The sequence below is a fragment of the Populus trichocarpa genome, chromosome 3, assembly GCF_000002775.5.
Source record: "Populus trichocarpa isolate Nisqually-1 chromosome 3, P.trichocarpa_v4.1, whole genome shotgun sequence".
Lineage (NCBI taxonomy): Eukaryota > Viridiplantae > Streptophyta > Magnoliopsida > Malpighiales > Salicaceae > Populus > Populus trichocarpa.
Genome location: NC_037287.2, coordinates 10,612,192 through 10,635,613, shown reverse-complemented (window position 1 = coordinate 10,635,613; position 23,422 = coordinate 10,612,192). Strand labels below are relative to the sequence as shown.

General features: G+C 33.5%; 3 protein-coding genes across 4 annotated transcripts; 1 reads left to right on the top strand and 2 right to left on the bottom strand.

Moving 5' to 3' along the window:
• Nucleotides 1-795: 795 nt before the first annotated feature.
• LOC7461987 (ethylene-responsive transcription factor ERF039) lies at nucleotides 796-1,971 on the bottom strand. The gene has a single exon (XM_002303328.4). The coding sequence runs from the start codon at nucleotides 1,735-1,737 to the stop codon at nucleotides 1,060-1,062; it is 678 nt and encodes a 225-aa protein (XP_002303364.1). The 5' UTR covers nucleotides 1,738-1,971; the 3' UTR covers nucleotides 796-1,059.
• Nucleotides 1,972-4,997: 3,026 nt separating this feature from the next.
• LOC7471639 (peroxisomal acyl-coenzyme A oxidase 1-like) lies at nucleotides 4,998-13,066 on the bottom strand. Of its 2 annotated transcripts, none has more exons than XM_002303327.4 (14): nucleotides 12,577-13,066; nucleotides 12,283-12,391; nucleotides 12,109-12,170; nucleotides 11,708-11,917; nucleotides 11,377-11,464; nucleotides 11,124-11,286; nucleotides 10,629-10,824; nucleotides 9,779-9,976; nucleotides 9,001-9,132; nucleotides 8,064-8,184; nucleotides 7,686-7,796; nucleotides 7,238-7,307; nucleotides 5,661-5,844; nucleotides 4,998-5,578 (listed from the first exon to the last, which is right to left on the bottom strand). In XM_002303327.4, exons 1-14 carry the CDS (start codon nucleotides 12,712-12,714, stop codon nucleotides 5,369-5,371), a joined length of 1,992 nt encoding a protein of 663 aa, XP_002303363.4. In that variant the 5' UTR covers nucleotides 12,715-13,066; the 3' UTR covers nucleotides 4,998-5,368. The 2 variants fall into 2 exon arrangements, with proteins under 2 accessions (XP_002303363.4, XP_052307517.1); XM_052451557.1 differs by having other exon boundaries at nucleotides 8,064-8,097; nucleotides 12,577-12,865.
• Nucleotides 13,067-18,328: 5,262 nt separating this feature from the next.
• On the top strand, nucleotides 18,329-19,384 carry LOC7461986 (transcription factor MYB114). The gene is made up of 3 exons (XM_002304253.2): nucleotides 18,329-18,593; nucleotides 18,741-18,870; nucleotides 19,016-19,384. The coding sequence occupies exons 1-3, from the start codon at nucleotides 18,449-18,451 to the stop codon at nucleotides 19,281-19,283; spliced, it is 543 nt and encodes a 180-aa protein (XP_002304289.1). The 5' UTR covers nucleotides 18,329-18,448; the 3' UTR covers nucleotides 19,284-19,384.
• The last annotated feature ends 4,038 nt before the right edge of the window (nucleotides 19,385-23,422 follow it).

The following is a 23,422-nucleotide window of genomic DNA, read 5'->3' as shown; positions in this document are numbered from 1 at the left end:
TAGTTCTAACCACTCGTATCTTGGCATCCATCTAAGATCATGCGTAATGTGAACACTTGAAGGACGATGATTGGTGTAAGCTCGAAAATTATTGGACAACGAAAAGAGTTAATTTGTACTGCTGAACAACATAATGCTGATTCGTTCTATTTATCGTGTCTTCACGTAGTATCATTTCATCAGTCATTATCAGATTTGAAAGTAGTGTCCACTGGGACCTCGCTCTGTGTTTTATCAGCATCAAATGGGTCCGAATTTAATTCAGACAGAGAGTTGATGTCATTGTTTCAAGCGTTTCAATTGACTTTCTGGGGCACTGCCCAAAACAGAAAAAAATAGATAATAATAATAATTCATCTACCTGAAAATGTTGATCCAATTAACAATTATGTTATATTTAAACATCACAATTCCAGCGATAGGTAGTTCTTTAAAGTAGTTGCCAGTGGCTTATTGCTCTCTTTCATGGAGACGAATATTGACAAGGATGGTGAGAGCAAGACCAAAGTACCATACAGAAGAACACAGCACTGAGTGCCTTTTTTAAACCCGTGTTGTTTGATTAGGTGTGAAAATAAATGCTTCTCCGTATGAAACATCGCGAGGTAGAGACTAGAGGGCATGGCCAGCCGGTCAGTACTGTATCCTCAGAGAAAAGCATTAAAAACAAAAATGCTGTAGATGATTGATTGATTATCAAACTTCAGCCCTCGATCTTAAATGCAATGTTTATCAAATTAAAATAGGCGGCTCACTGGGTCTGATTCAGTGACAAATTGGAGAAGACACTTCAGGGATCATAAAATTAATATGCAATTCATGATTACTTTATTATTTATAGAGATGATTAAGCTTTGCCATTCATCTCCTTCTTATACAACCTTCATGTAGATTGAAAGGGAATAATTAAGGCGCTGCTACACACACACATACACGCACACAGAGAGGTTCTACAGTATCTGTCAAAACCAAACCTACATACTCAAACTTTGATTTACTGATTTTTCTGTGTCTTCCGGAGAAATTAAGCACAGAAAAACAGTATACTAACTTGTCGGTTTAATAAATGTTTCTACTTGATTGGTATTCCCACAAAGAAGGCTCCTCGTGGTGCCAAAATCCAACATCAGAAGTCTCGGTCCCAACCGGCTGCCATGGTGACAAGTAACAAAACTCATCAAATTGATGACTTATGCCTTGCAAAATATCTGGCAAATCGATAAACGTGTCATCATCATCATCTCTTAATGGTGAGTTTAATGAATACTCCTGCGTCTCATTGGATGCCAAAGTACTATCCAGGGAGCGAGGAAGCATCAGCTCGGCTTCAGCTTCAGTTTCACGGCCCTTTTGACTTGTCTTGCAGCTCAAGGTAGCTGCTAGGGCAGCGGCAGCTTGAATATCTTTGGGAGATGAACTAGCTGGGCGTGGAAATTCATGAGCGAGTTCGGGAAAATTAAGGTGAGCTGAATGACCTTTAATTGTAAGGGCAGCTACATCGTGTGCTCGAGCCGCCATTTCTGGTGTTGAGAAAGTTCCTAGCCAAATTCTTGACTTCTTCTTTGGTTGCCGGATTTCGGACACCCATTTGCCCCATTGACGCATCCTTACTCCACGGTATGATGGGTGCCTTCCGGCATTTCCTCTTCTCTTAGCCTGTTTGTCACTTTCATAATTGTTTGGGTCTTGATTTCGCTTAGAGCTGTTTTGGGACACTTGTTTTGTGGAATCCTTCATTGCAGAAGGAGATGAAGAGGAGGAGGAGAAGGTTGAAGAAGAGAAATAAATTACAAGTGTGTGATGAAGAGCTTGAAACAAGGGATTATTGGCTACTAGCTATATAGTGCTAAGTCATTACAGTGAAGATATATAGAACACTGCAAGTATGCATCCATCAAAGAGATGGGTACTTGAAAGAGAAGGACAGGGACCTAGAGTTACCGTTGTGGTTATTTTGTTACATCTTTCGATTTTTAATAGAAAAAATTATCACCCTCTTAATTATAACTTTTTTTATATACTTAATTCTCTCTCTTTTTTAAAAAATTACAATTTACATTTTGAATAATTATAATTTTTAAATTTAAAAAAGAAAATGAATCTATTATTATATATAATAACTCAAAACATCCACTAATAACAACAAATCAATTTAATAAAGTTTCTCTCTTTACATGTAGTTTCTCTCTGTTCTCGATGAATACAGTTTCTAAATCCAAACCAAAACCTAATCTAGTTTTTTTTAATCAAATTATTTAATCATTTGAACTCAAGTTTACTCTCCTCGACAACATTCAAAATCCCCAATATTTTTTGCAAGTAAAAAAGTTATAAGTAATGTTTTTTGAAAACCCTAAAAAAATCCCAAATGGAAGCTAGCAAGTTACTGTTGATATATAGAACCTTCATTTTTAAATCCTTTTTAAAAACTTGTTGGGTGAGAGAAGAGTGTGTTAAGCTTGCTGTTTTTGGCATGCTAAGTATTTTTCTAGTACTTATGTTTCTTATTTTCTCCTTTCATGAATTAATTTTGCATAATTAGATGGGATTGTGCAGAGTAATTCTTAGTGGGAGGAACATGCCAAAACGAATTTGCACTGATTTTTCATTTTTTATGACATTGTTATCCAGGAGAAGCCCTCGAGTTATATGGTTGAAGTATATGGTAAAGGTGGAATTCTAGGGAGTGTTTGGATTCAAATACCTTAAAGTTGAGTTTCCTATTAGTTAAGGAATTGATACAAGTAAGTGGATGGATATTTCTTGGGGTGTTTTTTCCTTTTGTTGAAAGATGCAAAATGTTAATAATGTTTTTGTTTTCGTGTTATGATTATAATGCTCATGGTCTAATTTTCTTCCTAGTCAACTATAGCAAGAAAAATGTGAGCGACTAAGCAATTTAGAGCGTGTTTAAGAGTATGATAGTGATTTTTTTTTAAAATATTATTTATTTTAAAATATTAAAATAATATTTTTTTATTTTTTAAAAATTATTTTTAACAGCAATATATTAAAATAATCTGAAAATATAAAAAATTATTAATTTAAATAAAATAATTTTAAATTTTTTTAAAAACATTTTCAAAACATAAAGCGAAAATACTTTAATGGTGTTCTATGTGTTCTGTGCTTTCGAAGAGCGTGTTTGACAGTGTAGTTGCATGTGTTTTTCAAATAACTTTTCGTGCCAAAATACATGCCAATGATATTTTTTCATTTTTTAAAAATCATTTTTGATATCAGCACATCAAAACGATCCAAAACGTACAAACCATATTAAATTTTAATAAAAATAAAAATTAAATTTTTTAGAAACACAGCCGCAGCCGCATTTACAAACATTCCCGTGTCAATGAGCAAAGAAAAGCAGTTGAAAGAGTGTACTTGCTTTGAGTGGTGGTTCAATTGGTGCATGCTGAAATAGAGGATATTTGTTGAATTTGGGTAGCTGGATTTCGGGGAGGAGAAAAGGACAACGGTGATGTCTATTTTATATATAATAATATAATAATATTTAATATAATAGCTTTTTATCCATTAATTGAAATATAATGATAATCATGTATATATTTTAAACTTTTTTGTTGATTTTTTTTTTATATATTTATCAATGAAGATGAAAAGTATATTAATGTAAACTATAATTTTTTAAAGAATATACTCAAAGTAAAAGAATAATTATTAAACTATAGACAAGACATGATATTTATTTTTTTTCTTTTTAATGATGCATAGCTTGTCTTTGTCTTGTATTGTTGATTGCTTTTTGGCTCTCTCTCCTCGTGTCTAATTGGTTAGATGTCTTAATTGAATTATCTAGGCATTCTAAATTAAAATTAGGTAAATTACTAAGAGCACCATGTGTTTTAAGCATGAGAACATTTTATATATCAAATTTTATTTATTATGGTTTCCATTCTATTATTTATACAGTTAATTTCATATTATATCCTGAATCATTTATATGTTGACTGGATAAAAATATGTGAAAATTACAATTTTGATTAGGAATGATTATTTTCGATTCGGTTCGGTTTTTATAAAAAAAAATAACCAAATTGAAATTTAAAAAAAAAAACCGAAACCGGTTCAAACCGACCAGTTTCGGTTCGGTTTTTTAGGAAAAAAACCGGTTCAAACCGACTTGGCTCGAATTTTTCAGTTTGGCTCGGTTTTTTCCAGTTTGACTCGGTTTTTTCGGTTCGGTTCGGTTTTTTCAGTTTCAGCCTTATAAAACCGAAACCAAACCAAACCGGTCGGTTTTTTTTAAATTTTAATCGGTTTTTTTTCATGGTTCGGTTTTTTCGTTATTTTTTTTTGTTTGTTTGCTCACCCCTAATTTTGATATTTAACATGTGTTATGATTTTGTTATTACACAAAGTTCCATTATTAAGTGATTTTGATGGTTAAATATGGAATAGCCATCGCAGTAGCAACTAAATTTAAAAAACAGTAGTTCTTGCATTAACAATGTTAAAATACAAACTCTTTCAAACATCAATTTATTTCTTTCTCGTCTTCTTCTTCCTCCTGTCATTATTAGTTATGTATATATATTATTTTTCATCTTAATATCATCCGATAGTTACATATGCACCATTCTAGCCACCATTGCTTCATTTTTATTTTTTTTGTTACTTATTTATTTTTTTCTCTAAAAAACATCCACCTTTTCTTTATCATATTAACAACCAATAATCACAATCACACACTATATATATACACACTATATATATATATGAATTATTTTTTCACCTCCGATCTAATCGAATCGTCCTAGATCATATCTCATCGTATTCAACATTTCGTTATTTATTTTCAATATCCACTACACTACTAGCATTTAGTAATTTCATATTAACCATAATAATAAGACATTCGGACATATGAAATTAAATTCTACAATAAACTATCATTTACTATATAAGTTCATATTAATTATATTATTCATACCCATGATACTACAACATATATGACATAGATTAAAGACTTTAAATTTACAAAGTTCCAAAAGGGAAATCAAAATTTATTACTTTTCTGAGGGGGAGTGATGAATCGAGAAACTAATATTTCATAGAAATGACAGGAAAAATTATGTGATATAGTGAAAGACGAACAGGAAAAATTATGTGACGTAGTGAAAGACGATATTATCCACGGCTCATTTGCCACAACTGGGAGCCGAGGAAAAAAAAAAAACAATTATATCAACCAGGTTTTCAGTTTGGATGGTACAGATACAAAAGCTTCTAAGAAACTAAAGCTCAACCTTTTAACTTCCTGGTGGTTATGGTCTAGGTAACCTTATTACCTTTTATTATTCACAACATCAAAGCACATGGAGCCAACAGCACAGCATCGTGCTCTTCAGAGTCTTGCGTTGTGGAGCTGTTGCTTCAGCATAGGGCGGATATACTCATTGTAGCCATCAGGCAAAACAGAGTCATTCAGAGGATCCTTCCATGCTTCTTCATAAAGTTTGGGATACACATTTCCATCATAGCGGCCGAGAACCGACCCAAGGTAGTGATCAGTGTAATTAAATGCATCGACAAGTGCAATTGCATTGGGTCGGACCTAAACCATGACATCAGAAATCAGATTAGAGCTTAGATAACACAAGTAGAAGGATAAATTGAATAAATCACCTGAAACTCACCTGGGAATATAAAGATCTCAGCTGATCATTTGCGAGTGAAGCTTGCTTGGGGGTAATGCAGCCAGTAGAGAGGAAATCACCCAGATGTTTGTGAAGAAGGTTTAAAGCATAGATGTAGCAGAGATTCTGCAACTGTTGTTTCACCCCATTTCCAGGTATATCTTGCTGCAATTTGTCAAAGAACCTGGAAGATAAGGAAATTTTAGAAAATTGAACCATAAAATATAAAGAATCAGGACCGGCATCCAACTTTAATTTCTCAGATTACCGAATCACCAAAAAATGCAGAAAGTGAAATTAGTATGTATTATATCAAGATTTGGATATCTCAGATTGTGCTTTGTAGACAATATGATACGGAGAGCTTCTCCAATTCACTCAAAAATCAGAGCCATGCTTGCATCACTTTACCAGACACCAGATATTGATAAAGCAGAAATGGTTTACAATGTATAGGCATTTGGCTCATTGGTAGTGGCCTCTTGGTTCTACCAAGAGACCACGGGTTTTCCACCCCATGCAAGAGGCATTGTTTTAAGACCCGACCTGGAGGTCGACCCGGCTCAATAGCTGGGTCACAGGTTGGCCGGGTTGACAACCTAGTTCAACCCAATAAATTGTAAAAAAAAGTTAACCTGTTAAAGTCCTCTCCCACTCACACAAGGGTTAAAGTTTACAAGTTTACTTGTTTGTAGTGTTGCTCGTGTATGTGAGAGAGGGAGATAAGTGACTATCTAAGTCAAGAGTAAAGCTTCTTGATCAGAATGGATCAAAGAGAAAAGGAAGTTCTAAATTACAAGCTACAAGTCTCTTTCTCTACACCACAAGCAATCCATGAGAGGGGTTATGTTCAATTTGAAGAAAACCAGGTCTTGAGCTTCTTGGCCCCTTCACAATCTTCTCATATATCTCAACCTCTCAATATTCACATAAGGTTTAGTCATAATTATTAGCAAATATGTATTTTATACTATTCTGTATAGGAAAATCTTATGCATCAAGACTAGGGAAGATAGGAATTGGGATTTTTTCTCGTGTAAAAATTCTCTTCTAATTGTGTTATTCTGCGTGTGCGGCTGCCCAAGCTTTGTGAATTTGGAATTGTTCCCTAATTCAAAACGGCACTGTTTTTATCAAAAAAAAGGCAGGTCTCACCCGGGCTTTGCCAAGTCTCCTGGGTCACAGGTTGCCCGGGTTTGATTGGGTAAATTTTCAAGTGGGTTTTTGTATGAACCCGGGCCAGTCTAGGACCCGGGTTAACCCACCGGGCTGATCCAAGTTTTAAAACTATGGCAAGAGATGGCCAAGCTAGCCTCTCATGTTTGCTGTTGGGGTCAGATTAATACCCTGTGGTGGTGAGTATTAAGTCTGCTCCTCCTCCCTCCTAACACTAACAACCAACGACCAATCTATATCGGCTTGTCAACAAAATATGAAAAAAATAGTTAACAAAGTATTGTTAGTCAACTTCAGTTCTATTCATGTGTGTACCAGAGAGCCAAACACCCATTGTCCATGGGTAGTTAAATCTGACATAGCATGTTTTTAAGTTGGCACATGAAGATGAGTAAACTTACTTGGAAACAACAATTAATTGGCAATGAGCAACCGCAGCCTCAACTAGATCAGCAGAGAGTTCAGCAAAACCTGAAGCAAAAGGATGAATTAGTGGAAAGGCATGTGATCCGTCAAGAAACATCTGCCCTTGAAAGAACCAAAAGGAACTACTCTATCAGTGCATGAGGGGAGCATATATCCAGTAGAATATAGAAATTTCAATTTCATAATCAGATGCCAGTGTTTCTATCAACTCAATCAAACTGTTAAAAAACTGCTGGCCAGAAACTCTGTCAAAATTAGCCACCAGTAGGGGCTGATAAATGTTGTCCCGGACCTTGAAAAACAAATTCCCCTTGCTCCAACCATCTTCAAGTGCTCCCATGACATATTTGGTATAAACAAGGTATAAAAGAAGAGAACTGACAGGAAAGGACTTCAACCTAAATCAAGGAAGAGAAAACATACCATCTTCAGGATTTGCAAATTTGCTAAGATTTTGAGCACGGGCAACGCACATCCTGGCAGACCTGGCTTCAAATGCCTCCAGCATTACACTAGGCTTTAACCAATCCTCAGCTGCATTTATGGAATAAATAACACCGACTTAAGCACATGCATATGCACTATTTCAAAACTGATGTTTTGGAGAAAATTAAGTTTGATACATTGCAATCAAAGAGCAAGTGTTTCAGGAACCAACAGTCACTGTCTAATCAAATTTGTCCAAGAGTAAATAATCCTAATGGTTTTATTTAATTAACTTATCATTCACCGAATTTTAACTATAACTATGAAAAGAGCTTAAGAAAGCACATAAGAGAAACAAAACTAACAATACATTACCTGTTTGAACTTCACAGTGACACTGCATAAGATCCTGGACTCGTCCCAAATAAGCTGTTGTTCCAATAGGCTCTTTTCCAGAACCAAGCTGAGAAACAGTCTTCACGAGAAACCTTGCAACCTACAGAAAACATTTGTTAAGTAGAACGTCAAAAACAGTTCAAATTATTATTGATGACTTACATATTTGAATATGTGAAGAAGGCAGGAAAATTAAATTAGCCAAGAATATCATCTTTCAGAAAATATGCATGACAAAGTCCAGCCACCAGTTCTCCCTTTACAGCCCATCCTCTACCATGTCAGTTATGGATGTGCATCATATGCTTCCTAAACCAAATGTGTGTTAGATTCCCTGCATTTTATATGCGTGGGAAGGGCCAAGTAATTTGGTCAACAGTTTTGAAGGGTTTCAAGTTGGTCAGCCTTTCACTCTGAGACTCTGGTGCTCAGTATCCAATTCAAGTTTCCTAGGCAAGCTTTCGACTCGAGAGTCTTACCTCATATTTCTTCTGTCTGTTTTTTTTTTTCCAGACCATTTTTTTTTTCTGGATCTTATACAAGGATCTTCTCTGATCTGCTATATGCAATGGTTCAGGGATAGAATTCCCTGGATGTAATTGGGGCTAAAGATTTTTAAGCGCAACCACTGTATTTCCCATCTTGGCCATGAAATGTTCTCTTTCTTTGCCCATGAACATGAGCAGAGGTCAAATTGCATATATTATTGCAAATGCGCAATTGATTTGTAATTTCATTCTCCAATGTTGATATATCAAGCCCAATCTAGGGTTCTATCATAACAAATATAAATGAAATAAGACATAATCTGCCATGTTCCATCAAAGAAATACTTTTATCACTACCTGTTACCACATCTAAAATGGAAACACAGACATTATCAAATACAAGAATGGTGATACTCCATGATCCATACCTGTAAAAGGAGAACAACATTGTCTCCTTCATATGTACAGGCAGGGACATATACTGCAAACAATTCAGGAAGCCCACTGGCACAAAGATAACCATGGCCACCACACAGTTTCCTACATTCTTCAATAGCATCCTGCAGCCGAAGTGAATTTTTGTTTTTAAGAGATTAATGTGTTAGATCAATCATAACAAAAGAAGAGGACAAAAAAGTGTCATGCTTGAAGCTAGCACTATAGAACTCTGCCATCCAGACCCAGTTCCACAAAGGTGTATTGTGCGTATGAAATAAAATAGTTAGGCCCAAGAGCATAATTGATTGCACAAGATAGAATAGCTAAAATACCATCATAGGAAATTCTTTGTTTCATCCACTGTGACATTTGGAAAAATACTTACGTACAGATTATTAACAGTATGTCACAGATTTGTATTCTGCAAATGCATAAATTGGTTATCAGTGCTAGTCTAGAATAATTGCTTTTTAGACAATAAATTGAACGCGACTGGTCATCCTTCCAGAATAGCATTATTCTGGTGAAACAATACAGGGAAGTATGAGGAAACTGCTAAAAATAGGAGCATTGGGCCATGATTTTAGTTTTAAATTAAGATCACCAAGTTTAAGCTCAATGACTGAAGCTCAAAAGCACTTAAGCAGCTTGGCTTGTGAAACCTCATTATGCTGTCAATCCTTCAGAGAGCAACACTCAACCAAGTTCAAAGAAAAGGAAAATCAAATGATAAATTCTAGTAGAAAAATGTCAGTAATAGTTACATACAGCAGTGGCAGTGGTAGTCAAAGACTTCAAGCCTGCGGTACATGCATGAGCCTCAGGTAATGTAGAAAAATCATTAGCTTGCAACCTCTGGGTCACATCCGTATAAAGCCATTTCAGCCATTCACCAACAAATCTGAATGCATAGGCAGAAGCCAGCAAAGGAAAGAGTCTATTTTGCTGGGTTTTGTAATCAATCACCTAAAACAGAGCAGATAACAAGAACATTAGAAACATTCTCAGGGAGCAACTAAAATATCAATGTCCAATCAGCCAGTGGAGAGAGAGGGGACCAAGAACACTTTCTAACACATTTTTCAAGATTATACTCCTTAATTTGGAACAAAGAAACAGATGATACATATATGCAGCACCAAAAAGGTCATTTCAACATACGTTGTGACAGATTAACAGCCATTTCAACCTGTTAAACTACAGGTGCATGTACAGCTGTATTGCTTACAAGCATATGTCATGAGATTTACATGCATAACAGTCTTCACAATTTGGTATCATCTAAAAAAACTAAAAAACTAGCAAGGATGGAAAAGATCTGGACAGGGAGAGGGTTTTGCCCTCACTGTCTCGCCCTGAGCAGGGCAGGTTCTATACCCGGAAGGCTGAACAATAAATTTGTTAAATTTGTTTTTCCTTTTTTATATTCATTAATATGTAGGTAGATAAATATTGTATGTAATGAGATATTATAAAATAACTAAGCATAAGTAAATTATAAAAAGAATTGAAATAATCAGTTAATTATGGGGCACACTGCAGATTGTGGGTATAGGCTTTAGCAAATGCATTTTCCCAAAATGAAGATTAGCATAAAGAAATAAGTTTTAAAGTATACCTGGGTCTCCACTCCATCCTGTGAACCAAACTGTCTGCGAACAGCGCTATACCTTGTAGCAATACAAACTGCCCGAGACAAAGCAGAGGACGCATCAGCTACAATTGTTTGTCGCACGAACACCATAGTGCCATAAATCAACTGCCGTGGAACATTGGATTGCACACATTTCCCTTCCCTGGTAACCTGAAAGACTCTGAAACATCCAAAGAAAATTTCTAACTAAATAAATAAATCACATTAATCATATAATGATAACATGTAAAGTTTTGTTGTTATGAAAGATCACAATCTGAAACTCCCTGAACTTTTAGAGAAGTTTCATAATTTCACTATTAACTAATGGAGAACAAAAGGAAGCCACCAACCATTTCAATGCAAAATCTAGAAGTGGGGTCAATTCAAGATGACCAATTATGATCCTACAAGAAACTTGTGACATCTCAAAGCTGTGAGAGGAAAAGGAGAAAAGGGAGAGGTATGTGAGGTACCAACCTCATCAACATCTGGTTCCTTGGGATGCGAACATGATCAAATGTCAAAACACCATTATCCATGGTGTTATATGCCCCGTTTCCAAATTTCATTCCAATATCACCAATGGTTATGCCTGGAAGAGGCATGTGATCGTCCAGGCTCCTAAGCTGGACAATAAAACCTGAAATTTGCATTTTAATATAGTTAATTAATACTCAGAAGACCATTTTCAAAATTGGAGATTCAGAGGGGGGGGGTGTTTCATGCTTACCATGCACTCCATGTTCTTCACCATTGGTTATAAGGCGTGCATAAACAACAGCGTGTGTGGAAACTTTACCCAGTCCTCCAGGCCACCACTGCAAAACAAAGTGCAGTAAAGATAGAATCCTTCTCCAGTAAGAAGAATAAAAACTCTTGATCCTGTTTTGGTTCAATATTCCACGCTTGCGCCAAATTCAATTCCATGCATCACATGGATGTTCGATCACATTAGCAGATAATATGAACACTTCTCTCCAGTCTCCGTACATGATATTAAGATCAGTCTCATACATTATCTCAAACTAATTAGTTAGGCTCTTAATGAGCAATTTACTTACTTTGCTTGATGTCAATGTAGGACTATGAATGACAAACTCATCCTTGTCAGGATCAAAGGTTGCAGTTGTTTCAAGCCCTTGAACATTGGATCCATGACCAAGTTCAGTTTGTGCATAGCAGCCAATTATCTGCATCTTATATGCCAATGGCAACCACTTCTGTTGCTGCTCTTCAGTGCCTTGTCCTTTAATAGCAGGTACAAACATTCCCTGCCCAATGCCAACCCCACCCACACACACAAGAAAAGAGAAGAAAGGAAAAGAAAATAACTCAGAGGCCTTGTCTATAATCCTCAAGAAAATGAACATGGAAAAGAGCACCTCGACCTTTAAATATCAAATCAACAAACATATTGAAAGAAACAAACAATGCAAAACAAGGTGCAGATTGCAGAGCTTACCCAATGAAGATCAGTAAAAGCAGGCTCATCCACGAAAAACCTTAGCCTACCAGCCTCTTCTTCTGTAACAAAACAACTTCCAAAGCTAAATCATACAAAAAAAGGAAGATTTTAAGGGAAGGGAGTAGCAGCATTGCAAAACAATGTCAAATCCCAGGTTAAAGCCGGACGGACCAGTAAGGCGAAGCTCAATGATACGTTTCCATGCATAAGTTGCTTTCCTCAGAGTGTTTTTGAACAATTCTTTCCTCCCTAACCGACTCCTGTTATCCTTTTGAAATGCCTGCAACAAACTCAAACCAATTGAATTAGATGAAAACAATTACTCTCATCAATGGGTAATAATAATAATAATAATAATAATAATAATAATAGATGACAAAAATTGAGCTAAATTAACAAAACATAAACTTAGTCTAAAGAAGCAATTAGCCCTCCAATTCCATAGAAAAAAGGAAAGAAGAATACCGGATCGGAGGCCACAAGACGAGCCATGCGATCTGAGACTTCAAACGCCTGGCGAGAACCAGCCCACACGATCTTCATGGCATCCACATCGAACTGCTTCTTGCTCCTCTCGTGAGGCAGGATATCCACTCCTTCCATTTTCTTTTGTTTTTTTTTTTAATTCTAGTCGAAGAAATTCAATAAATTCTTGCAAACAAATCGAAAACTAACAGATTCTACGAAGTAGGAAAGATAGAGGGAAGGACTCAGATATGTTTGATTCGGTGGTAGAGTCGTAGAGATTGAGGAGCCCCCGCGCACATGGATAAATATATATATATATATATATATATATATATATAAAAGCAGGCAAAAAGTCCACATGGATATTCGATGATTTGGATGATATAGAGCTTTTCTAAACGCTCTTTTGACAAGTACGTGTACTATTACGCTCACATCGGTGTGGACTTTGAGATCCTTTGCTGTAGTCTATCCTTCCACGCTTTCCCACGTTGCTTTTTTTGGTCGGAGGAAACCCAAACCATTCCGTTTTGTTCCTTGTTTCGATTTAACTATAACTTAGTATCTGTATTTTATAAATAATAACTAATTAGTCCTTTATTTTTCAGAAACCTTATATTTTCATCTATTCCATGCTCTTTTCTAATTTGATTTGTTTTTTTAAATAAATATAAAAATAAAATAAGAAGTAGATGATATCAAAAGATTGATTAGAAAGAAAGTATTTTTCGAATAAAATGTTGTTAAATTGAGCATGGTCAACAATAGACAAGGGAATAATTGATTATTTATTTTGTTAATTATAGGGACTAAGTTATAATTAACTCTATTGTTCATTTTAATTAAAATTATTTTTTTATATAGTGTCATCAATTAGCTATAACCATGTTTTAATCAAATGAAAATATTATAATTACATTGACATACTGGAATTTACCATTGCAAGTTTTGCTGAGAAAATAAATTTCATTCCTCCACGGAAGTATAGTCCGCAAGGAAAAGTCACAAGTTCTTACGTGTTTTCTCGTATCTTTCCATCGGGCCTGCCCCATGCGTTGTACAAGTCTAGTAGGGTGGCTGCTGCCTAGTCGACCAAATTTGAAAAACAGTGCTGAAGAGCTGGTAACTCTTTTCTGAACGTACCCCTGTTCAGCTCAGAGCATTGGCTCTCTTTTTTTTTTCTTTTTTTTCACCCTCAATAATCAAAGTATTTAATATTGTAAAGGTAGACATGGACTGTTTAATAATTTTATTTTTTATAATTAATTTTTTATTTAATTAAATAATAATAATAAAACAAAATAAATAAATAAAATGATTGAATAAAAAAAACTCTGATGTAAGGTTTGCACATATTCAGAAAAAAAAAAATATTTTTATTTTATGTGAAAACCAAGTAAAAACTATATGATATTTAACCAAATACTAAATTTAAAAGTTAAAAGATAGATATTGATATAGATATTTAATCCCAAAACACGAGCTATAGACTTAATTATCTCTAATAACTTTATTTTTTGAAATCAATATTTTATTTAATAAAAAATATATACATCAATGGTAAAGCAATTAAATAAGATTAAAGAAAAAATTAAATAGGATTACAAAGCCTTTAATATTAAAAAAATTGTTGGAATTTTTTTCGTAAAGAGCCTCAACATCAAAAATCAACTTGAAAAAAAAAAAAAAACTTATAGGTTAACAGGTGTTTTAAGGTGTATTTAGAATTGTAATAGTAGTTGTGGTTTAAAGTGTGTTTTTTTAGAATTGTATTAAAATAATATATTTTTATTTTTTAAAAATTATTTTTAATATCAATACATTAAAACAATCTAAAAATACAAAAAAAAAATTAAAATTTAAAAGAATAAGTTTCAAAACAGACTCTTAGTGCCACTAGGCCCGGCTCCCCTTCCCGGCTCCCCTTCGACAAAGATAAGCTTCTGACCCCCACTTGGACCCTCTACCTGAGCTATCCTCTTATGTCCTTCCACTGGACTCAAGCCCACCTGTGTTACCCTTTTCGGCCCAACTCCCTTCACAGGCCCTTTATCCTTCATAGCTGGACCTCGCAGAACATTATATTTATTCTATGATAACGCATAATCCTTTTCCTTTGATGTCGTGCCCTTATCCATGAGTTCCGCCTTCCTCTAGCTGCATGGCAGAATTTTCAGGATTTGTTGGCTCTACCAAAACACTAGGGCTAGTCCCCTCTGTCACCCCGTCCTTCATGCTAGCCCCTCGCTCTAGCGTCCTTCCATGAGAATAAAAGGGGCATGATCTTGCAATATTATGATGTGTAGCTGTAGCCCCTCGTGCTCGACCTTATACCAGTACTGCTCTCGAATCCATGCCTTCCCCGCATCAGGTTGGTTTGAATCTATTTAATACAAATCTTGACAAATTTCCCTCTCTCTACGTTAAGGGTATTCATATCTACTTTGACAAGAGTCCCAGAACTGTGGCCAAGGCTAGAAGAAAACTTTCATCGTAGTATACGATATTCAGATCTGGGATCCTTGCCCAAACTAGCTAGAGTTCTATCAATTTTAGCTGTAGAAGACACAAAATTTGGTCGAAAATCATCCAAGGATCTCCGTCCATGACTTTCTGTCTGTCATTCTCTTGATCAAACTTGGCCATGAAGAAGCCATGCCCTACGTCCATAAGGTCAAAACCACCATTCAGTTTCCATAGGGCACTCAAACGAGAGTTCATCTGGGTATACCCTATATTCTTCCCCAACAATTTGATTATCAATGAGTCACCCCATGGATAACACAAATCATTAAAACTCTTGTCATCCAAGAAAATCTTCGGTAGCAAACGATCCTCACGCCAGTGGCGGAGCCACAATGGGTCAAAAGGAAGCAATTACCTCCTTAATTATTTTTATATATATTAAAATATTAATATATTAGTTTAATGAGTTATTGCTACACGTAAGCAAGGTTTTTATTGTTAACTGACTTGACATATGTTAATATAATACAATATATATAATTACAGCTGCTCCAATTTTTCCCTTTTTTCCTCTTTTTTTATCTTTATCTTTCATTGTGAAAATTTCTTATCAATTAATCTTTTTTGTGTTTTTCTTTATACTTTAAGTAAATTTTCTTCATCTTTTCTATTTTTTTCATTATCTAATTTTAGTTTTATTCTTTTATAATTAGTTATTAAAAATATTAAGATTTATGATAATTTAGAGGTTTTGATATGAATATATTCAAAATAAATATTTAAATCTGCTAATTTAATCAATTAAGTGTTTCTTTTCTTATTATAAAAAAATAAATTAATATTCATGCAAAACCACTATTCTTGACATCTCTTGCATTGACAGAGTAGTTTATTGAAATTTAATATTTTCACATGATTTGTTTGTAAGTAAAATATCAAGTAGAAAGCATGTTTTAATTTCAAGCATTGTTCCTCTTACACATACACTAGGCATTGTTCCTTAATTAAATGTCTAGAAATGATTAAGTATAATTTAATCAACATACTTATTATATGCATATAGATATGAATTGAAATAGGTTTTGATTTTGATGAATTGACGTGTATTTTGCTATTAATTTCATATGAAAAATTTAGAATTATTATGTAACTCAACTAATTTTTGTTTAACAGTGAATTATTGTGTAGTTGTGTTAATTATTATATAGACACTAATGATGATAAAAAAAAATCCAGCAGGTTCATATTAAATTAACATGTCACTAGACAAGTATTTCAAGCGTAAATCCCTTAAGGATGAAGAGTCAATCAAAGCTATATAATATTTGTTAATAATTTACTTTTTTATTTAAAAAATTCTAGCTCTCACCACTGACTCGCGCGTTTTCATATTGAACATGAACAAGTTGTCGCCCTATCATGTCAGTTTTTTCAAGTGCAGGGGGTGGGTTTCTGGTTCCCAACACTTTATCTCGAAAGGAAATCCTCCCACCTTGAATCTGTTCGTTTGACAATCCGCTAATATCAGGTGGCTTTGCTGGGATAGTTTCACTCTCTTGTGCCCTCTCTGTAAACTCGACCTCCATGATTTTCAAGTCTAAGTTGTTCTAAATGTTACAATAACATACTGAGAGTTACACACTAGCTTAGAACATCAAGCAAACCGGGGAAAAAAAACCTGAAACCATGCATGCTGTCATCCGGTCAAATGTGAAAAATAAAAGGTTTTACCTTTTCATTCATCCCATCATTGATGAGCAATTATTTTGAAGTTGAAGTACAACAACTAAATTGGTGAAAAGGCGGTTATAAGGAGAGTTAAATGCGTACGTGAAATCATGAATCGAAGATTTTCTTGAAAGGTATTGATTGATTCAACTGTGAGCAGTTCCACATCAATGAATTGCTACCGATTACTGCTCTTTCCTTGTGCTCTCGCATATTTTCTAGTTGTTTAATGACTAGAGAAAAGTAAAAATCGAATACCATTGCAAGCCACAGGCTATTTGATTTTTACAATTTATCTTTATTTATTTTTAGTTTGAAAGGGCAATTTTTATTTTTTTTTAGCTTTTTTTTTCCCTAGAAAATTCACTATGTTTCAAACAAATATTTTAGTCATTGAGATTAATGCATCTCATTGAATTTGGGAGTCATGTCTTATCCCTTATATAGTCTCATCATGATCTTTAAATGTATCAAAATTAATCCCAACTCAATTCAAGATGTATTCAACAATTGATTGATTTATATTTTAAAATTAAATATAATAATATCTAACAACTTGTTATGATCTTTCAAATATTAAGAAATTATAAGTGGTTTGATTTAAACTTTCAATCATCAGTTTCTCAGTATAATTATTATCATTTTATCAATAATATTTTGACTTAAACATTATAGCATGAGGTGCATCTATTATGTCAAATCATGTTTGTTCTCGATACCATAATCATTTTGATTCTTTAAATAAGATTTGAAATTATTTTCAAATCTCATTTTACCTTACGCAAGGACTACAATCAATACTATTTAAGAACAAATAAAACATTATTCTCAGTGCACTTAAGATAATGAATCCTCTCTTGATTACTTAATTTACCTTCATATAGTTTATATTATACTGAATACCTGCTCATTTGTTACCCTTAATTAGGATAACGTGTGGTAAGATCAAAATATAAGATAATTTAGTGATTTCAAATTTAAGAATCACTTACATAACTATCAAGTCTTTCCATGGACACGGGTGATGATCTCTCTATATAGAATTTTCATGCGGGTCAGTTTAGTGTACATGTTATCCGACAAGCACTTATATATTAGTTTTAAGTATCCCTCATACTTCAACTTATAAGAACAACTACTTCCTTTCATTAAAAAAAAAACATAATATGTATCAGTTTTAATAGCTCTAATTAATATTGAGTCGCATTGACCATGAACATTTAGGAATAATACTTTGATACAATGAAAATCTCATAATTATAACAACTTTATAATTTTCTTTGCAAAATATTTTTGTTTCAAGAACTTTATCTTACTCTAAATTCATTAATCAAATATTAGATTCATTAATAAGATATTTAATGAATATTAAAGATAAATAAACCCTTATTAATAAGTTTTACACACACATATATGAACAAAATCAATATCACATCTAGCTAACTAATTAGCTACAAAACATATACACAAATACTTACTTCTCCCCTTCATAAATTGCCCAGTCCAACTTGCATTTATGTCCATCTCATATAAATCACCAATTGCATCTCTTTTTTGTGCCGCAATCACCAGCTAACATGCTACCTGCATCTCGCTAACTCTAACAATATATTTCCTACTTCAAGAAAACTTTGTCTTTCTTATATTTAAACTTTCTGTACCTCTCTTTCCCCTCATGGCTCCCAAGAATACTGTCACTGATGCATCCACTAAAAAAGTTATGAGCAAAGGAGCATGGACGGCAGAGGAAGATAACAAACTAGCTCACTGCGTTGAAGTTCATGGTGCAAAAAGGTGGAAAACAGTTGCACTTAAATCAGGTCAATCCCAGTCCCAGTTTTCCTCGTAAAACAGCTAGCCCCGTAAATTTTAGAAATTACATTTTGCCAGGGTTTCGAACAGTTAGTACTATTTTTTTGTGCTCTATGCTAGCTAGACGGACCTCCATATTTTCTTATATTTTTCAGGTTTAAATCGATGTGGAAAGAGTTGCAGATTGAGATGGATGAACTATTTGAGACCTAACATCAAGAGAGGCAACATATCATGTGACGAAGAGGACTTGATTATCAGGCTTCATAAGCTGCTAGGAAACAGGTTAATTATTCTTTACACTCCGGACCACTACTCTAATTACGAGAGCTATACTGATATGAATGTTCATTCTATCTTGTGCCGTGCGTCTTCGAGCACTATCGTCTAATATGATAGCAATTTGAGCAGTTTTTTGACATGAATATAGGTGGTCACTGATTGCTGGGAGACTTCCAGGACGAACAGATAATGAAATTAAGAACTACTGGAATTCTCATTTGAGCAAGAAAATTATAGATCAAACTCAAAAGGAGAAAATGCCAGATCAACCTTCCACGCCGCTAGCCACCATGCACCAAAAGACTTCGGATGCCATTCAGGTCGAGGAAGAGGGCAGCGCTAGAGAAGCATGGAACTTGGAGACTGGGAACTTTGATGTCGACGAGTTCTTTGACTTCTCCGCTGAAGGATTTTAATGGGTTGATAAATCTCTTCAACTTTATGGGGATTCAGTGGCTCACCGATCGTTAAGAGGTGACCATTATGTGATGCAATGAAAGTGGTGTTAGGAAGAATGTACGAGTTTTTTTTTTTAATATATTTTTTGTTTGAAAATATATTAAAATATATTTTTTTAGTTTTTAAAATTTATTTTTAACATCAGTACATCAAAATAATTTAAACACATAAAAAAAATTAATTTAAAGTTAAAAAAAGTTCAAATTTTTTTAAAATTACGGTTCAACCGCAACGTCGACCTTGAGTTAAAACTTAAAAGGATTATACATGATGTAAAGCCAGAATTAATTATAAAAAGTTGTTCATTTTAGATAGTTTAACTAAATTGGTGGCCCGTGTAGGGTTGTACTAATGTTTTTTCAACCCAGAAAAAAAAGTTCAAGAGATAAATGTGTTTTTAAAAAAGTAAAAAAAATTTGATAATCAGGTTAAACCTCAATTCATTTCATATTATGATAAAAAAAAATTAGGCAACAAGAACAACAACAAATAAATTTTAAAAAAATATATTTAATTTAAAGTTGGGCTAACACGTGAAACTTGTGACCTGACATATGAGATCATAATAACCCTATAAAAAAATGGCATCAACAAAATTCATTTGTAAAAAATGACCTAAAAAAAGGATATAAGCTAATTCGATCCTATCTTTCAAAGCCGTGACCTGAAAGGTTAATCAAACCTTGATATAAAATATTGAGGGATGTAATTGAAAAGGAAAGTTTCAATAAAAAATTATTAAAACTAAATCAAATAGCAATCAAAAAAATAAGAAAAAAATCTGATATAAAATAAAATGAATTTAAATATTGAGAGATGCAATTGAAAAAATAATCAATGAAGAAAATGATATAAAATATTGAGGGATGCAATTGAAAAGATAATTTAATTAAGAGAATAATTTTAAAGAATCAAAATTTAAAAAAATAGGGACCAAATCTGAAAGGTGAAAAAACCAAAGGAGGATTAAATTGAAGAAAATTCTAATTCTATGGATAATCTAAAATAAAATAAAAAGAACTTGGATCAAATCTGAAAGAAAAATAAATCAAAGGGCTAATTTGAATGAAAATATGCAGGGTTTGGTTATGGAACCAAGAAGAGAGAGGAAAGAAGGAAGGAAAAAAAAATGGAAACCGGTGCAAAACTCAACATATTTGTGCCATACATGCTGCCCAGGAATGAAGGCAATACCGTGAGGATTAAAACGCTGTTATGGAAGCCGAAGTTTGGTCATTGGACTGCATAGTATGAATCGTCCAAAGATCATGGGACAACCCACTTGCGTCTACGTCAGCCCCACGCGCAACCTCTATTTCAAATTAAATAATATTTTATTTATGCAAAAATACTAAAGTACTCTTATTTAAATTTGATAGTTACAAAAAACCAAAATAAAAGGACAAAAACACCCCTTCATCAAGGCAAAGCCCATTCTGATTCAAGGGTATTTTCATAATTTTAATGTGCAACTAAAACAAAAACAAAAAAGTTAAAAGTACCCTTGCCTATCAGTAACGTACTTTACTGTGGAAATAACAATGAAAAGATTATTATACCCTCGTTTCAAAGACCAATTGTGTTATGATAATAGGAGCAAAATCATTTATGTGCACAGTAAAACCAGTAGCCCTTTAGTTTCTTTTAATGTTTTTTTTCTTTTTTCAATTTTCGTGGTCTAAGTTTTCCCGTAATGAAGCAGCAGCATTTGGGACCAAGCTGGTGTTGAAACTGAAAAAACATACCATTATTCTAAGAAGCACTTTCCATCTTTACCCCTAAACCAAAAGTCTTGGACCACCATATCGAACTGGTCATCAAGGAAGTTCACAATAAAAATAATAATCTCAGGCCATTCATGCCCTTGAGAAATATAATGATTATGAATTTCTTAATTTCAGTATGGAAAATCTTTTCTGATTAGATTAGAAAGATGGCTTTAATTTTAATATGTGGAAACTAATTCGATTAATTAGTAAAACAAAAAATAAAATAATAATAATAATAAAAAATAGCTTTACCCTATTAGTAAAGATGGTCATACAAATTGATGTGTTAATTAAAAAAAATAAAATTGGAACTGTTAAAATATAGGTCTATGAGTTTTAAATAGTTGACATCCTGTGAAAGAAATAATTGCCACTTGTTTTGTACTAAAATATTGCATGAAGAGTCTTTTCTTTTGTAAATATTTATAATTAAAATGCATAAATATTAAATATGATATGCCATGAATTATCCTATTACAGCTATTGGGGTACAAAAGACATGTAAGTTTTTGCATCAAATAGTTCATTTATCAGCACCCAAACAAAAACAGAGAGAGAAGGCCAAATCTCATTCATTTAATTCCCTTTCTCATGCGGTTGGCTGCATTCACTCCTTGGAATTAGAAATTGATTCTACAACCACCTGTTTGTCCCCGGAATCGGTGTAAAATTGTCATGGACAACCGCGAAGGATGCTCTTCTGTCTTCTCTCACTACCAGAAAATTGATAAATACAAACAGAAATACCGAGGGAATATTTCCGTCGGTAAATTTCCGAGGGATTTTACCGACGGAAATATTCCCTCGGTATATACCGAGGGAATTACCGTGGGAAAAAAAATTCAAACAAAGCAAAAATAAAATGATGACGTGTCATTTTTACCAACGGAATTACCGACGGAATCACCGACGGATTAAAAAGTCGTCGGTGTTATTTGGCGGTTTTCTGAAAAAATTCAATTGATTTAAAATTTTCATTTAAATATTACAGACGGAATCACCGACGGATTGAAAAATCGTCGGTAAATTTTTGGCGGTTTCTGAAAAAAATTTACGAAATTGAAAATTTAAATTAAATATTACCTGATGGAATTACCGACGGAATAATTAAAAAATATTAATATTTAATTATCCGTCGGTAAATCCGTCAGTAAATCGTCCCAATAAAAAACCTGAATGCTCTTATTTCACAAGAGACAGAGTCGTTTCTTATTATTCTTCTTCTTCTTCTTGTTCTTCTACTTCTTCTTCACTATATGTAAAAAACATCATTAAGGTATGTCTTCTTCTTCTTCTTCACTTTATGTTAAAAACATCATTTCTTATCTATTTCTTTCTCTTCTTTTCTCTCCTCATCTCCCTCTCTTTTCCTCCATGCTTGGGTATGTCTTCTTCTTCTTTCTTCTTTTATCCTCTTAGTTTTTTTTTTAATAATATGCTTAATGAAATTTTTTTTCTCTCCTTAGCTTCACTTGCAACTACATTAAGGTAAGGTTTTTCTTTTTTCTTCCTTTTTCATGATTTTTTTCACTATATTTGTTTTTTATTTTATTTTTAATTGTTTTTGTTCTTAATAATTGTATAAATGTTGTTGTGAGATTTTTTTTTTCATATGAGATCAATTTTTAGTAGATTTATTTATAGGATTTTTAAATTTTTAGCAATTGCAACTTCATTTTTTTCATATGAATTAATTTTTTAGTTGAATTAATTTTTTTATTTTATTTATTTATTTGTTGCAAATTTGTTTGAATTGATTTTCTTATTCTTTTTTTCCAAGCATTTTGAGTATATATTATACAGTGTTAATTTATGTTAATTTAATTATTTTATAATTTTATAAAATGAATTTTTTTTTAAATGTTTTTCAATAATTACCGACGGAATTACCGACGGCATTACCGACGGAATTCCGTCGGTACATCCGTCGGTAATTCCGTCAGTAATTCCGTTGGTAATAAAAAAATTATTACCGACGTGTATGTTCCGTCAGTAAATCCGTCGGTAATTATATTACCAACGGATTTACCGACGGACAAAACATTACCGACGAACTATTCACCGACGGATCATTTCCGTCTTTGATTCCGTCGGTAATATAATTACCGATGGAATATGTGTCTTACACCGACGGAAAAATTCCGTCGGTAAAACTGTTAAATCTTGTAGTGTCTGCACAAGAAATCTGGAAATGTAAATTTTCATAACAAACCTATCATCATTGATAATTACGAAGTGTTTGTTATGCTAAACAAAGATGAACTCGGTAATACAATTTTTTTGTGAAGTTGTTCGGTGTAATTTTGGACGGTATTAAAATTAATTTT